This window comes from Mobula hypostoma, chromosome 4 (genome assembly GCF_963921235.1).
Source record: "Mobula hypostoma chromosome 4, sMobHyp1.1, whole genome shotgun sequence".
NCBI classification, from domain to species: domain Eukaryota; kingdom Metazoa; phylum Chordata; class Chondrichthyes; order Myliobatiformes; family Myliobatidae; genus Mobula; species Mobula hypostoma.
Window position 1 is genome coordinate 125,711,463 of NC_086100.1, and position 18,195 is coordinate 125,729,657.

At 40.6% G+C, this 18,195-nt stretch overlaps 1 protein-coding gene across 4 annotated transcripts in view; it reads left to right on the top strand.

Annotated features, from left to right (window-relative positions):
• Window positions 1–18,195, top strand: part of dclk2a (doublecortin-like kinase 2a) — a 378,249-nt gene that overhangs the window by 349,881 nt on the left and 10,173 nt on the right. For 2 of the 4 annotated variants that reach the window (XM_063046457.1, XM_063046458.1), the window contains one exon: window positions 11,281–13,442. The exons of the other annotated variants lie outside the window; for them this stretch is intronic. In XM_063046457.1, the coding sequence (XP_062902527.1) occupies window positions 11,281–11,292 (12 nt within the window). In that variant the 3' untranslated portion in view covers window positions 11,293–13,442. Of the gene's footprint in view, window positions 1–11,280; window positions 13,443–18,195 lie in introns of those variants that run through there. 4 annotated transcript variants of the gene reach the window in all.

Here is an 18,195-nt window from a genome sequence, read left to right on the forward strand (position 1 = left end):
GAAGATATATCTCCATAAAGGAAAATCTTCAACTAGAATATCAACAGTTTTTTTTTTAATTTTCCTATCAATCAGTGTTTTAAACACCCATTATTTTACACCCCAGAACATTAAGTTTCAGGACTTTCCTGGGATTTCGCACAAGTCATTTACTGAGGGAAATAAGTTCTATAGGCACTGAGTCATTTACGCAATAACTACCTTTAGAACAGGGGTTCCCAGTTTGGGGCCCGCTGAACCCTTGTTTAGTGGTATTGGTCCATGGCATAAAAAAGGTTGGGAACCCCTGATCTAGATAGATACGGAAAGACGTAGGGTAAAAAAATAATCTAGCAACTATCCTTCAGTAGAAAAAGATGCCCAGTCAGAAAACAGAAACAGGAAGTAAATTACTCTATTTTTCTCCAGAGACGTTCTTAGCTATTACTTATTTGTCTCCTTCCTTTCTGCTGCTTATCTATCTTGTTTCTTCTATTCTCATCTCCTTCCTTCTTTTCTCTGATTACTACCCTTCCTTTCTCTGCTCTGGTCTTCTCAAGGAACTGAGAGGCTTAGATGAATTAAGGTGAAGAAGCTCTTGTTAACACCAGAAGAGACAAATGGGGCTGAGTGTCATGTTTTGTGCTGTAAATTCTATGTCATTAATTTTTTTGCACATGCTTCTCCCTCTCCTCTCCTCGCCTCCCTCTTCCCCACTCATTGTCTATCCCTTTACCTCCTTCTCTTCTACCACACTCTTTCTCTTTCTCTCATTGCTTTCCTGCTCAGAATATGGATACTGTCTGGAACAGAATGAGGTGTGCTGATCCGATCTCTAGTGTTTTCCATTAGCTATGTTAGGATGGATTAGGCTCCCTCCAGATTACCTACATGGAGCAGTTTGAGCTACAGATGAGTGGGAGGTATTCTACAAACGGATTGTGCTTCTTCAAACTGAGATTATTTAATGTATTTGAAAGGAATGCCATTGTTTAGAAGTGCAAGCATTGTGGGTAGTGTAGAACATTGCCAAAGGATACAGCAGAATGTACAGTAGATCTGACTAGAGAAATGACAGGTGGAATATTGCATTCAATTCCAGTCACCCAATACAAGAAGGGCATGGGAACTAAGGCGAAAGTGTAGAAGATGCTGCCTGGATTAGAGATAATGGTGGGTAACTAGAATCCATTGCCTGAGATGGTGGTGGAAATCGATACAATGGAGGCTTTTTAGGGGGTCTTGAGACAGCCACATCAGTGTGGAGAAAATGGAGGATTATGGAGCATATGCAGGCAGAAGGGATTGGGGGTCATTAGCGTAATTACTTAAGCACGACTTTGGGCCAAAGGGCCTCTTCCTGTGCTGTACTGTTCTATGTTCTGAGTGTCACTGTGGCTTAGTTGTTGGCAGTCTCACCAACAGCTGTATTTCAAACAGAACATATTTATATGTTCATCTGCTTTGAAACCTTGAGGATTCCAATGAGCACACATACAGCTGTGATGTCAGATACATGCATGTAGCTCTGGAGAGCAGTTTTTTTGGCCTACAGTGATCTAGAGTTGCCTTTGAGTTCCCAGAGCCCAACAATTTTCATAAATTATTGGAGACTCCAGATCAAATCTGTACAATTCTTAAGTGTAGTTCTTGACTTACACAAAAGTTCAAACTCATCAGGGTCTTTTTATAAGACGGCCCTGGCAATGGCCTGAAATGAACACTGGTCTCATATCAATATTTTTAGGAAATTTACTACGCTTGAATACTGTTGCTATGGTTAGTTTTAATGCTTTGATCAACCTACTAATGAAATCATTACAAATAAAAGACAGAACAACCAGCTGCACAGTGCTTTGCAACAAGGGAAAGCACTTTACCCCTCCTGTTTATAAGCACACATGTAGTCTCTACTTCCTTGGACATGTCGACCATTTGATTGGCATCCAATTCACTACCCTGAATATGAGATCTGATCCACTGCAAGAAGGTCGACAAGGCTTCTCCTGGAGTGCCAAATACTCAATCTCTACATTTAGAACAAAGGCAGTAGGTCCATGCAAGTACCTCAGACCAGCTCAACTTGGGAATATGTCACTGCCCATTTATCATCAGAAGACCTTCAGCATCTTAAGTAGGGAACTTAGAACCATCTTCTCAAGGATAATAATGAATTGGCATTAAAAGCTAGGCTTGGAGGTGATGTCACGATCATAAGGTCAAGGAGCTCTCTTAGCTGAACAAGCTTCTTTGTAAAAGCAAGCCATGTAATCTCACTCCCTGGCTCCTGTCTTTGAAATGTTTTGAAAACCATGACCATATTTGTTACCACCAGCCTTTCAGGCAGTAAATTTCAGATAATGGCTACTTGCTGCATGACTGTGTTTTTCTTGAAATTACCTTTGCTTCTTTTTCCAATCACTTTTCATCAGCTTGCTTTGGTTCACCCTTCCCACAATAATGTTCTTTTCTTTATTTACTTTGCATAGATCCTGCCTTATCATAAATATCATCAAAAATTATCTCTAGTTTCTAGTTAATCTGTTCACTCTAGGAAAGTTTTACAGGTCATAGAGAGAAAGCACGAAACAGATTTACTAGAATAATCCCATGGATGACAGACTTTGGTTTCCTCTTATAGGTGAGGAACGATCGTTTGAAAAAGTGCTTAGGAAGACAATGCAAGTGAAAGTTACCAGTGAACATGAATGATAATGATCATGTAATGCAAAATTAATTTCCTACTTTGTGTCTTGTCTACTGGATCACAGGAATGCCTTCTGGTGCTTCATCCTTAGGTGAGGAGTAGGTGAAGGTTTGAAGAAGCTGAAAAAACACACACTGTTGGCAGAAAAGATGTTGGGTGCAGTCACATCCAGCCCCCAGCATTAATATACCAGAATAAGCTGGAAATTCTCCAACATATCTAAATGAGGGGGAAGAAAAATAATGCTTCCAATATTTGCAGTGTCACTTACAAATAACACATCTTTCTCTGTGAATAAAATCCTGGGATAGAATTTATTGAAGATTTTCCTGAATCGCTTACCTCACAAAATCAGAAGGAAATTGCCATAAACCCAAGAGAAAAGGCATAAACAGATGTTCTTCTGTGGGTGTTCCAAAGATATGACAGGAGATCAGGAGAACTGCTCTGAAAGAAAGGCAATAGAATCATAGCACGGTGATATCCATTAGCTATATGCTACGGTAGTGATCAGACAGAATGCACACCTGCTTATTCTGACATGCTGTTATAAAGGATTGCCACTTTTAAGCATTACCTAAAATTGTCACTTTTTCAAGGATGCCATGAATCACAATTTTAAAAATGAGGAAATAGCAACAAATCCTTTTTTTTTGTTTTCTAGATGCAGCAGGACAAGAGAAAATTGTAAAACATTGCCTGAAATGTGAACTGTGAAACTAGAAAGGGTGACGATGCAAGGATTTGAGATTAAAGATAAAGATAAATGAAGAAAAAGTACAGAGAGATATATGGTTTATTGCCTTTTCTGCTGCAGTAGCACTGTATCAATTCATCTCCGGTCAGATTTCAGTTGGGTAGTAAAACAACCTCCCGCAATCCATCTGCTTCAGTGATACAGTATTAGATCCTAACCAAGGGACTACAAATCTACATGCCACTGATGACCTTTACTCAGGTAGCAAGTCAAAAACCTGGGGATGCTGGACTGGCCCTATAAATGTAATTATAAACTTGTAAAAGTTTAATCTGTGCTTAAAGACAAATCATTGCACAGCACTGGAAGTGTTTCCTGTGATCCATGAAACTGCACATTTTGTATTACAATGACACTCATATTCATTGATAATTTTAGTTAACAAATAACTTATCTCCTTGTTCACTACTTTACTGAACAGTTTGTATACATATCTATATGTATACAAACATATATACAAATATGTATATATTTATATATATATGCAATCCTAAAGAACGGTATCAGCCTGAAATGTTGACTATCTAGTCATTTCCATAGATGCTGCCTGACCTGCTGAGTTCCTCCAGCATTTTGGTGTGTGTTGCTTTATATATGTATATGTTCTTTATACCATCCTTGTTGTCAATAATTTTATCTAGTCCCGTACTTAAGTGTTCTGATTTGTGATTGTGCCACAATATTATTAGGGTTCAATATGACCATACCCATTAGGTCTTAAAGATGACTAATGCCATTTTCATCCTTCAGGTCACTATTTCAAGGTGGTGTTGACCTTGTTTTTCCATCAACATGAACTTCCTGTTAGTTTTTCCATTCAAATGAACTTTTCATTGCTCTTTATGATACCACCTGCAGGTGCTGCCAGGTACAATCACTCCAATTTTGAAAAATCCCCACCTTATAGAGCAAAACTATACAAGATGTCTCACTAGATCTAGAGATCTGCTGTGTGTCTACATAAAAGCTTGTCAATGTCTGAAAATTTTTTGATGAATCAATTGAATGGAACATTAAGACAGTAACAATACATACATCAGGATGCTCATTTTCATCTATAGCTGGCATTCAATACTATCATCCCTTAAAAACTAATCAATACACTTCAATACCTTGGCCTTAATACCTCCTTGTGCAATTGGATCCTTGATTTCCTCATTTGCAAACCCTAGTCAGTTTGGATTGGCAGCAACATCTCCATGATCTCCATCGATACAGGTGAACCACAAGGCTGTGTACTTAGCCCCCTGCTCTACTTGTTTTCTTTATACTTGCGTCTGTGAGTCTAGGCACAGCTCCAATATCATATTTAAGTTTGCTGATGACACCACTGTCGCTGGCCGAATCAGAGCTGGTGACCAGTCAGCATATAGGAGGGAGAATGAAAATCTGGCTGAGTGGTGCCACATCACCAACCTCTCACTCAATGTCAGTAAGACAGGAAGCTGATTATGGACTTCAGGAGAAGGAAACCGGAAGTCCATGAGCCAGTCCTCATCAAGGGATCAGAGATGGAGAGGGGCAGCAACTTTAAGTTCCTCAGTGTTATCATTCAGAGGACCTGTCCTAGGCCCAACACTTAAGTGCAGTTAGAAAGAAAGCACAGCAGCACCTCTACTTCCTTAGAAGTTTGCGAAGAGTAAGCATGACATCTAAAACTTAGAAAAAACTTCTACAGATGTGTGGTGGAAAGTATATTGACTGTTTGCATCACGGCCTGGTATAGAAACACCAATGCCCTCTTCCCCCCCCAATGACCAATGAGCCCATCTACAGTATATTGTCACAGGAAAGCAGCATCCGTCACCAAGGACCCCCACCGCCCAGACCATGCTCTCTTCTCACTGCTGCCATCAGCAAGAAAGTACAGAAGCTTCAGGACCCCTACCTCCATGTTCAGGAACAGTTATTACCCTTCAACCATCAGGCTCCTGAACCAGAGGTGATAAATTCACTCACCACATCACTGAACTGCTCCCACAACCTATGGACTCACTCTCAAGGGTTCTTCATCTCATGTTCTCTATACTTGTTCCTTATTTATTTATTTCTTTGTACGTGCACTGTTCGCTGCCTTTTGCACATTGGTTGTTTGTCCATCCTGTTGGGTGTGGTCTTTCATTGATTCTATTATGTTTCCATAACATCATATGAGCATTAAGCCTAGGAACAGAATTAGGCCAGTCAGCCCATTGAGACTGCTCCACCTTTCCATCATGGCTGATTTATTATCCTTCTCAACCCCATTCTCCTATCTTCTCCCCATAACTTTTGACGGTCTGATTAATCAAGAACCTATCAACCTCCATCTTACATATACCCAATAACATGGCCTGCCTAAATCTGCTCACAATACTCCAAGTGTGGTCTGACCAATGCCTTATAAAGCCTCAGCATTATATCCTTGCTTTTATATTCTGGTCCTCTCAAAATGAATGCCAGCATTGCATTTGCTTTCCTTACGACTGACTCAACCTAAATGTTAACTTTCAGGGAGTCCTGCATGAGGACTTCGAAGTCTCTCTACAGCTTTGATTCTTGAATTTTCTCCCATTACAAAACATTCCACATCTTATTTCTTCGGCCAAAATACATGACCATTCCCTACATTATATTCCATCTGCCACTTTTTGCCCATTCCCCCAATCTGTCCAAGTCCTTCTGCATACATCCTACTTCCTCAGCACTACTTACCCTTCCACCTATCTTCGTATCATCCGAAAACTTGGCCAAAAAGCCATCAATTCCTTCATCCAAATCATTGACATACGACATATAAAGAAGCAGTCCCAGTACTGACTCCTGTGGCCAATCTTCTACCATTCTAGTACTTTTCTTGTAATATCATGGGCTCTTATTTTGCTAAGCTGCCTCATGTGCAGCACCTCGTCAAAACCCTTTGAAAATCAAAATAAACAGCATCCACTGACTCCCCTTTCACTATCCTGCCTGTTAGTTCCTCAAAGAATTCTGACAGGTTTGTCAGGCAAGAATTCTCCTTCAGAAAACCATGCTGACTTTGGCCTATTTTATCATGTGCCTCCAAGAACCCTGAAACCTCATCCTTAATAATAGACTTAAACATCTTCACAACCACGAAATCAGGCTAACTAGCCTATAATTTCAATACTCCTGCCTCCCTCCCTTCTTAGAAAGGAGTGACATTTGCAATTTTCCAGTCCTCCGGAACCATTCCAGAATCTAGTTACTCTTGAAGATCATTACTAATGCCTCCACATTCTCTTCAGCTACCTCTTTCAGAACTCTGGTCCAGGTGACTTATCTACCTTCAGACTTTTCAGTTTCATTAGCAGCTTCTCTTAGTAATAGCAACAATACTATCTCCCATTGTAATTTGTCGTCTACATCCCTGGTTACTGTTGGGAGGCCTGTATATAATTCCCATTAGGGTCTTTTTACCCTTGCAATTTTAACTCTACTCACAAGGATTCTACATCTTCTGATCCTTCATTCTAAGGATTTGATTTCATTTCTTACCAACAGAGCCACCCCACTCCCTCTGCCTGCCTGTCATTCCCCACAGTCTCATTACATACTGCATCTACTTGTAAATCAACTACCTGCTCCTCAGCCCTATCACTCCGGTTCCCATCCTGCTGCCAAATTAGTTTTAGTCCTCGCCAACAGCTCTAGCAAACCTGCCTGCAAGGATATTGGTCCTCCTTGGGTTCAGGTCTAATCTGCTCTTTTTATACAAGTCATATCTTCCCCAGAAGAGATCCCAATGATCAGTGATCTGAAATCTTGCTCAATGCAACTATTCCCACACAGTGCTGAAGGAACTCAGCAGGCCAGGCAGCACCTAAGGAAAAGAGTGAACAGTCGTCGTTTCAGGTGAGGACTCTTCATCAAGACTGGGGAAAAAAATGAGAAGTTAGCACTCTTGACTTCTCGTCTTTTTTCTCCAGTCCTGAAGAAGGGTCTTGGCAGAAATGTCAACTGCTTACTCCTTTCCGTAGATGCTGCCTGGCCTGCTGAGTTCCTCCAACATTGTGCGTATGTCCATGCAACAAGTCTTCAGCTTGCATCCATCTGACATATCATCCAATTTTTACCCTCACTGGCATGTGACACAGGCAGCAGTCCAGAGTTAACTACACTGGAGGTTATGCTTTTTGGCTTTCTGCCTAACTCCCTGTATTCTCTCTTCAGAACCTCCTCCTTTTCCCTACCTATGTCGTTGGTACCAATATATACCCGGACTTCCATCTTTTCACCCTCCCCCTTTAGAATGCCATGGGCCTGATTCGAGACTTCCCTGACCCTGGCACCTGGGAGGCAGCAAAGCAGTTTAGTATCTCTTTCACATGCTGTCTGCTCATCTAATTATGGAGTCCCCTATCATTACTGCACTCTTCTTCTTGCCCCTTCCCTTCTGAGCCACAGACTCAGTGCCAGTGCCAGTGCCAGAGAAGAGCCAGTGGAATACTCTGCAGTGACTAACTATTCCCTTTCCCTCTCCTGACAGTCACCCAGGGACCTGCTACCTCCTGCAACTTAGGAGTGACTACCTCCCTGTAGCTCCCATCTATCACCTCTGCATTCTCTTGTATGAACTGAAGGTCGTCAGGCTGCAGGTTCAGTTCCTAAACATGGTTACTGAGGATGCACTTCGTAGAGATGTAGTTATCAGGGAGGCTGGAGGTCTCCCAATTTTCCCACATCTCACACAGGGAACATTGTACAACCTCCAGATCCATTCTCAATGCACTAGCTATGTACTAACAGGAAATCTTACCAGAAACTTTCTCTCTTACTTACTTAGAACCTCCACCTATGCTTACCCAAGCCTGTTCTCACCTAAGCTTTTAAATCAAAGCCTTAACTCTTAACAATTCCCCTCTCCAACAATGGCTGCTCCACTTACACGTCCTTTCTCATTATTAGGCCCGCACTGATTGCCACCCGCCGAGAAAAAGGCCAGAAGTTTCTTTGATTTACTGAGTATGCCTGCAAGAAAACAAATTTCAGGGTTGTATGTGGTGACATATATGTACTTAGATAATAAATTTACGTTGAACTTTGAATTGACACTCAGATGATTTTTTCCTGCTCTTGTATAGCATGTTTGTATAGCATTTATACAGTTTTAGTGTACTATAGTCCCTGCCAATGAAGAGTCTTTCATTTCTCTTTAATCAGGTTTGATCCCAGGTACCACATGATATAAAAAGCCAATATCTCATTGAAATATACCCCACTATTCAGCTCCAACTCTTGCTTTTTATGATCAACCAGCCATACAATCATATAAGGGCCCTTATATGGTGGCATGGTAGTGTGGTAGTAAGCGCAGTGCTTTTCAGTACCAGCTGCAAGATCAGGATTTGATTCCCACTGCTTGTCTAAGGAGTTGTACATTCCCCCTGTGACAACATGGGTTTCCTCTGGGTGCTCTGGTTTCCTCCCTCATTCCAAAGACATACATTTAGAGTTAGTGTATTGTGGGCATGCTGTGTTGGTGCTGGAAGCGTGTCAACGTGTGCGGGCTTCCCAGCATAATCTTCACTGATTTGATTTGATGCCAAGTGCATTTTGCTCTATGTTTCAATGTTAATGTAACAAATAAAGCTAATCTTTCTTTTCTGTTTTCTTGAAATATAAATTTTCTGAAGTACAGAGAGACTATAATGCAAGGAGAAGATGTAATATCAGATAAAATTATTTATGTCTGCCTGCCTATTTGTGCATTGTGATAGTAATCTTCCAGTAGTTCACTTGGTTCCCACCTGCATTGTGTATAATGTAGATTGCTCAAAAGCAAAGACCATCACATCCAAGGCTGATTCAGTCCTCAGTTAGTTTTTACAGGTAAGTACTTATGATAATTTTCACTGAATAATAATCACAAGAAGCAATCAGAGATGAAATTCCACTTTTTTAGCATTAAAGCCCCGTGCAGATGTGTCTATTACTGTAACATTTAAGAGTCACTAGCTCCACAAGCAGATTGGATCATCTTTGAATATTCTGATTTGAACTGTGCAAACGGGGAAGGGGGGACTGTTGTTACAAATCATTGCGATGGAACAAATTTCTGACATCCATAGAGTAAACTCATTGAATGATATTATAGATAACAACTGTACTGCACAAAATCAGCATTATTTGTCAATTGTTACTTCGGTAAGCCGAGCTCCAATTTATTTTTGCTTCAGAAACCAGGCATTGGTGCAATATATAATCGAGTTCATGGTTTGTTTCAATGTAGGATTAATATTACATATTTTTTTCATTAGGTTTCCTCTTCAATTCCAGTTTGACATGCGATGAAGTTTATGCATGTCGCGTCATTTTTCCACTATTCTTTCCAAATACACTTAGATTTTGCCAGGAACTATAAACACGAATGTTGCTTCCCCCATAGCCTGTTTTTTCTAGCTGCCACTCAAGCCAGATCTGACACTAATTGCTCATCTCCTGTGTTTCTGTTTACTGGGAGGGCAGGGTGAGGATTTGCCTGCACATCATCGCTTTCTGCACTACTTACTCCACACCTCCTGCATCGTGAAGAGCAGCAGTTAGCTTGGGTGTTCTGGTTAGATTACTGACTGTGGTAATGGAAGGAGGGATGCTGGTGGAGGCCATTTTTCCACAGCAGTCCAGTACCCTGATGACAACAATACTTAACCAAGATCTCCACTTACATGTCTGCTGGAGCCCTCCAAGAATATCTGCTGTTCAGATGGTGAATGTCAGGACTGCAGGCAGATATTAAAGGAAATCATTCATCCCCGTTCATTGTTTTCCTTGATTGCGGGCTTGGTGCCAGGAACTGTGCCTGAGCTGAAAATCTCACAGAGGAGAGGAGGTACGGGGGATGTTGTTTTTCTAATTTCAGCCCCTAATTTTGGTAGAAACCCCAGAGAGTCAGAATTTCCACGGAGGTTGCAGTAGAGAACTGAGGAGATTCCAGGAATTAATTTTAACTGTGAATTCGCCCTGTGTGGTGGTCCAATGATTCTGTTCAGGAAGTTTCCGATGGAGGTTCCATATGGCTCCATTTAATAGTGAATCTGGAACACATTCTAGACAAAAGTAATGAATGCCTGAGCAAGGAGGGACAAGAGGAATTGAGTTGTTGGGAGGACAGGGAGTGGGTATGGGGATGTGGTACCTTGTGATAAATAAGAGCTTAGTAAACTAGGATATCTCCTTGTACAAATAATTAGAACATCATTTGAATGAGTAGCAAGAAATTGCCATTGTCTTAGAAAACATCTCGACCATCAGGAGTGCAGAAAACACATAAAAATTTACGTCCTTTAGACTTGTCCATTTGATTCCCCTAAAATATAAGCTATTTCTGCATCTTGCTTGATGCATAGACAGACAAAAACATTGTTTCTATACTGTTTTCTGCTACAGAAGGAAGAGTATGTAAGTAAAAACAGTATCAGTTTTCCCTTCTTAGAAGTAGGATACACCACTTTGCAAAGAGATGAGCTTAATTGTGATCTAGCAAGGTGACCCAACTGAACAAAAGGCAGGCCGTGGCTTCTTGGATTATCGCCACTCGGTGGTTAATGCAACAACTCCGAGTTTACGGCAGGTTAACAACTTGAACTGAGCATAGCTGTGCTGTGTATGGATGATTCAGCAATTGGGATACTGTAGAATCACAGCAGTGTTATGCTTAGCTTAAATTGCTCTGAACTTAGATTTTTGTACAGTGCTGGATTTAAAGCATACTCTCCACTTCAGTGGCTGGAGATTACTTAGTCATAGATGTGTTTGGAGTTCTAACCAACATTTCTTTATTTATGAAAATGAACTTGATGTGTTTTTTTTTTGTATTCTTCATTTTCTTTGACAGTTTGAAGTATAAGAGGGAGAGGGTGAGCTCCAATCCTCACACTGAGACACTGGATAAACCTGGAACAGCATCATGGTATAGAACGCAGTGCCCTAACAGGGGGATCATTCACTAAGTTTCAGCGGGTCCACATTTGCATGGCCTCTCGCCTTATGCTTCACAGCTCTTTTCTAAACTTTCTCAGCTCACAAGGCAGAACTTTTCATGGTGTGGATTCAGGCTGATGGTGTCGTTTATGGGAGAGCTTATACCTTTCTTTTTTGTTGCTCATGCTGGATTAAGTTCACCTCAGACTCACTCGAGGCTCAAAAATTTCTGGATTGCTGAATATTTGACAGAAACTTCAGAAAAATCTACCACATAATAAATCTCACATGAAGTCTTGGTTTGAAAGGCCAAAATATAGTAACAGCTGCACGTGGACAAGAATTGGTTTTAAAATAAACACTGGAATTAATAATTCTCCAGAAATAATGGAAGGAACCAAGAACTTCCAACAAAGGAAGACAACCTGAAACTATTTAAAGTAGGCAGAATGGTCTTTGAGTGCCATCTGGTGTTAGCAAGGCTGAATTGGAAGAAATGCTATGTCAAAAGCTTTGCTGAAAATTCTTTGCTTTCCACTAAATCTGTATTCTTTTTTTTCAGAAATGATTCATTTAGCCTGATTATTACAGTGCTTTGCATTATGTATTATGTTCATGTGAATGCTTGGTTCTCCAGGATAAGCTAAGTGTTTTTTTAAATTACAGAGATATCTGAATTAGCTGGGAAAGGCAATAGTCTTCTAACCACCCTTATTCAAGCACAGTTCTTGGGAGCCAAGTATTTTGCATGCTACAATAAGATATGAGCTGCAATGATTGTTCTGTTATGCAGCCCTATGACAGAGATTTAGGGAAGGGCTATTTCATCTTATTTCACTTTAAATGTTTTAAACAATGTACAAGAGCCTGCAAATGTAAATAATCCTTTGACACATCTATGCAAATAATTGGCATGTCAGCATTACAAAATATAGGAGTTGTCAGAACTCTCTATATCAGATATCTACAATGGAACAGTAATGTTTTATATTTTGATCAAAGTGTCCAAATTGGAATCTGTATCCAGCAGGTTGTAAATTTTAAAACATTCATAGTGGGATCATCAAACTGATTGAAAAATGCTTTTGCAGCCACATTTGTAGTGTGTTTTCTTTTAGCTGTATAAATATGGATGTGTCTGAAATGTGACTGGTTGCTATCCTTGTGCTTGTTCCCTCATCTCTCTGACCCACACCTGCATTGCTCCTCTCTGACTGGTCCAAGGCAATGGCATGAACTAACGGGCATCAGCACTGCTCATATTTTTGCTGCACTTTCACTGCTTTTTCTCTTAAAAACAATTTCAAAATCGAGGCAGGGGAGAAAAAGAATTGTTTTGAATTACTCCTACCTGCTCTGCATGATTCTTAATCCAGCCAAACATAGCTGGTGACTATTTTGACAAAGCAGATGAAGTCTTCTATATTTCTGTTTCTGATGATATGCTAAAGAGCAACATTGTGCAAGGAGGTGTGCATTATTTAGGAATCAACCAATCTGAGTGTCAGAACTGGGTGATTGAGAGTATATTAAGTCAATCCATATTAAGGTATTCATTGCAATGCTTTTAACCCTTTAGTTCTGCAGGGTTCAATCAGAGTTTCCTAGGTCATAAAAGATCATTTTTATCAGCTCAAACTACTGAGGTCGGGTCTTTAAATGTAAACATTCAAGGAGTATCTCATAACCCCCTAACAAGGCAAGTTCCAAAGATATGGTCCATATTATATCACTGCAATGAAAATGGTAATTTGTTCTTAAATTCATAATCCCATAATTTAAGGAAGAAAGCCTATTCAATATAAAAATATATACCTTTGGCACAATATTAGCACAACTGAAATGAAAAGCTGTGATCTAGTGTGGTATTAAATTAAATGTTCAATTGTTATAGTAAGATTATGAAGATAGAATAAACACAAGAAATTCTGCAAGTGCTGGAAATCCAAAGCAACATACACAAAATGAACAAACAGTCGGGAGTGGACATTTCGGACCAAGGCCCTTCTTCAGAACTGGAAAGGAAGGGACAAGGCACCAGAATAAAAAGGTGAGAGGAGGGAAGAGGGTAGCTGGAAGGTGAAGTCAGGTTGGTTGGAAAGGTAAAGGCTGGAGAGGAAGGAATCTGATAGCAAAGGAAAAAGGGAAGGAAGAAGGGATCCAGGGGGAGGTGATAGGCAAGGGCAAAGAGGTAAGAGGCCAGAGTGGGGAATAGAAGAAGAGGGGAGTGGGAAGGAAATTTTTTTTTACTGGAAGGAGAAATCCATATTCATGCTATCAGGTTGGAGGCTACCCAGATGGAATATAAGGGGTAGCTCCACACTGAGAGAGGTCTCATCTTGGTACAAGGGAAGGCCATGGACCAACATGTCAGAACAGGAATGAGAATCAGAATTAAAATGTTTGGCCATGGTGAAGTTCCACTTAAGACGGATGGAGTGGAAGTGCTCAAATGAAACAGTCTCCCCTTATACGACGGGTCTCACTAATGTAGAGGAGGCCACGTTGGGAGACCGGATACAACAGGCGACCCCAGCAACTTTGCAGGTGAAGTGTTGCCTCACCTGAATGGAGCTGAGGGAGGAGGTGAATGGGCTGATGTAGCACTTCTTCAGCTTGCAGGGATAAGTGCTGGGAGGGAGAGTAGTGGGGAGAGATGAATAGAAAAGGGGATCACAAAGGGAATGATCCCTACAGAAAGCGGAGAGAGGGAGGGAAATAAAGACGTGCTTGGTGGTAGGATCCCTCTGGAGATGACAAATGTTGCAGAGAATGATGTGTTGGATGCAAAGCCTCAGCATCAAAGGCGGAGGAAGGGAAGCCCTACTCTTTGAAGAAGGAGGACATCTCTGACGCCCTGGAAAGGAAAGCTTCATCCTGGGAACAAATGCTGCAGAGATAAAGAAACTGAGAAAAAGGAATAACATTTTTACAGGAGACAGGGTGAGAAGAGATATAGTCAGGATCTCTCTGTCTCCATCTCTGGAGATAAAATGTCTACTAAATTCTTTTATAAACTTACCGATTGCCTTAAGGCAATCTTGACTTTACCCAACTTCCTGCCACTTAACAGTGAGAGAGTTCCTCTTGTCCTTACCTACCACCCATGAGTCTCCGCATTCAACACACAATTTCCACAAGTACTGCCATCTCCGAAGGGATTCCATCACCAATCACATCTTTACCTCTCCCCCTCCCAACTCCCCCCAACACTACGCCATCCGTAAGGATCGCTCCCTCTGCAATTCCCTTGTCCATTCATCCCTCCCCACTAAACTCCCTACTGGCACGTATCCCTGTAAGTGGCCAAACTGTTACACTTGCCCATTTACCTCCTCCCTCACCTCCATTCAGAGCTCCAAGCAGTCCTTCTAGTTGAGGCAACACTTCACCTACAAATCTGCTGGGGTCGCCTATTGTATCTGGTGCCCCCGATGCAGCTTCCTCTACATTGGTGAGACCTGTCTTAAATTGGGGGGCTTCTTCGTAGAGCAACTCTGCTTCATCTGCCTCAAGCATAACTTCCCGGAGGCCAAGCATTTTAATTCAATTCCCATTTTCGTCCCAACATGTTAGTCCATTACCTCCTCTTGTACCACAATGAGGCCACCCTGAGGGTGGAAGAGCAACATCTTATATTCCATCGGGGTATCCTCCAACCTGATGGCAAGAATATATATTCCTCCTTCCGATAAAAAGATTTTCCCTCTCACAGTCCTCTTCTTTTATTCCTCACTCTGGCCTCATACCTCTCCTCACCTGTCTGTCACCTCCCCCTGGTGTCCTACCTCCTTCCCTTTCTCCCATGGTCCACTCTCCTCTCCTATCAGATTCCTTCATCTTCAGCCTACCATCTAATAGCTATCCTCCTTGGCTTCACCTACCATTTAATAGCTATCCTCCTTCCCCTCCCCCTGCTTTTTTATTTTGGCATCTTCCCCCTTCCTTTCCACAAGGGTCTTGGCCCAAAATGTCAACTGTTTGTTTATTTCCATGAATGATGCCTGACCTTTTGGGTTCTTCCAACATTTTGTGTGTTACAAAGATAGAATGAATTTTCACGGGACTTTCAGTATATGATCATGGAATGGCAATTTATATTTTTTTACCCCGGGGCAAAAATAATTCCAAATACAGCAATGCGTAGAATGACCGTGAAAAATAATCACTTTATTTTGGCTGTGCATGAGCCATTGGAATTTAGATTAAGCTTTTATGCTTAAGGAAGACATTGACATTTGCAGAGCACCAGAATTAGCCTCACTGAGTCCTTCCTTCCTTTATGTATTGCAAACACTATGCCCAGCTCATCTAAGCAGAGTATTAGATAAAACCACCTTGTCTTATTCCTAGTAGGAAAAGATGGTTTTTGGGAATACCGAGAAACAGGATTTCACCCTTTATGGTGTGGTAAATGTGTTGCATGAAACACTAATATGCTGCAAGAATTGGCCAAAGTGCATCAGAAATATTACTGTGGTGGTTTTCCAGCAGTATATTGTGAGCTTATGTTTAGTTCCTAGTATGAACTACATGAAAACTTCCCAATTTCCGCATCTTTCTCTTGCTGGAAAGGGCGTCAGTCAGTCCTCGAGGGAAGCTTCCCTGTGGTAGTCACAACACAACTGTATTAGAGGCTGCTATGAAGTTCAAACAAATGTGAACATGGAGGATAGGGTGTGGACATTGTATATGCAGGCACCAGCACCACCATCTTATCTACTGTGATTGAGTCCTGTGCTGTGTGTTGCCCCAAGCCACTGCATGCTGTGGGCTGATCAATGAGATGGAGATCACAGGATGTATTCCTGATGTACATAGTATATAAAAACTGCAATCACGGTTGGAGAACCAGTGACAAAGTTTCAAATATACTGTACTGAGCATTGATATCTAAGACTGGTAGATGCACTATGCATGTTATCAGTGTCAGAATGAATTCCCCCTTCACTGAGGTCTCATAGCAACCAGAATCTGCAGATTTTATTGTGAATGAACCAGATGCACAGATGTCTCTGGGAAAATGTTGGACACATTCAGGGGAATTATGTAAGAAGTACCATGTCCACTTTTCAGAGAAGTGCAATTTCAATTGCAAGTGGCCAGTACTGTGATCTCACCAGGGTTAAATCACTTTTGTACCCAATCTGAGCTTGGGAAATAGGTGACAATGGGTCCAATTTCCAGTCTTGTGTTCTCCCAAGTGGTTATTGGCTTCATACAATGGCTTTTCTGTTGAAAGAACCATGTGTTCATCAAACTAATCAGCTTTCTCTGTCTTTTCGGCTTAGAATATTTAAACCTTATACTTTGCCATGGTACATTTTCTGTATTTGATGCCTGTGTTTAAGCACTCCTTTGAACACAGAACCCTGACAGTCAACCCAGTAACCATAAAAATCCTGAGACAATCTCTATCCCTGACTACCTATCCCATTGGTTTGTGCCAATATATTATCAATTTCAAATACTATAATATTATAATAAAATGAATGAGATATCAAAACCATTTAAATTTATGAAGTGGGTGTTTTTATGATGAGGAGAGAGACATTACGGCATTGCAAAAACATGAAGTGTAGCTGATTATTGTATTGCAAAGTTGCTTTTCAGCTAGTGTATTGATCCAGAACATTTTCAGTTATTTCCCTGATAAGGTCTTCACGGTAATGTCATTGGAAAAAAAAAGTAGTATGAAATCTCACATTTGCCTTGGTTCCTATATGGTTGGAGCGATTGTATCACATCCCTGGGATCTAGTGTCTAAGAAGTTAAATAAATTTATTGGCACCAATAATAATCTTGGGATGCCAAAGCATTTCATTAGTGTATCAAGAGGAAGTTACTAAATTTCTGTCAAAATATATAGAATTTTGGAAGCCTTATTTTATAAAGTGTTTAAAAACAATGGAGTCTGCATGTGGTACTGGCAATGCAAGAGGGATATCACATGCATTATGCTGCCTAAAGAATATTTCACATTCTTAACTATTTTATGGACTTTTTAGGTGCTCTAAGATTTTTTACCATGTACAATGCTGATAGAACAGTAAGCTGGTATGAATGGATTTGTAGTCCAATTCTCCTCCCCTAACCCACGATTGTAAAGGCAGTATTTATTTCTGATTGTGTATGTTGGTGAGTAATTCCCACTAATATTGTAAAATTATAATTGGCATCCTCAATTATTAGGTAATTAGTGAGTAATTCTGAATACCTGCCATAACAATTTAATCCTGAGCTTGGTGGACAAATACATACAATTCTGCAGAGCTTTAGTTATTTAAATTCCATTCAAATTCCAAACAAGCCCCTTTTCATTCTCAGATTATAACTAATGTAAATGGTGTGTGGACTGTGAGAGACCAAAAGAGGGTCGACTTTTTAATTTGCAAATTAAACTTTGCTCTGCTTTCCATGGGTCTCAATTATCTTGCCTCCAAGCAGATAACTAGTAATATTTATCATTCAAATAACATATTAAACCAATGGGTTATCAATTAATATGGGGCATCTTCATTTTTATGAAGTGCTGTATAATTCTTTTCTTCCATTTTGTGATGTGATAAGTAGATGCTTACAAAAGTTTACTGAAAATGTTTTTCTCATACCTTAACAACTATTCAACTTTTCCATTCAGATCTATATCCATTTTATGTACACAAAAACACAATTGAAAGACAGGTTGTATTATTGAGGATGTTACATCCCAGTGGCAAATATGCCCTCATATTGATATCTCTTGTAACTGATGAGAATTGAAAGTAATGGCTCTAGAGAGTATCCCTGTGGTGGTGACAGAGCAGGAAGGGACATCATGTGGTTGCTG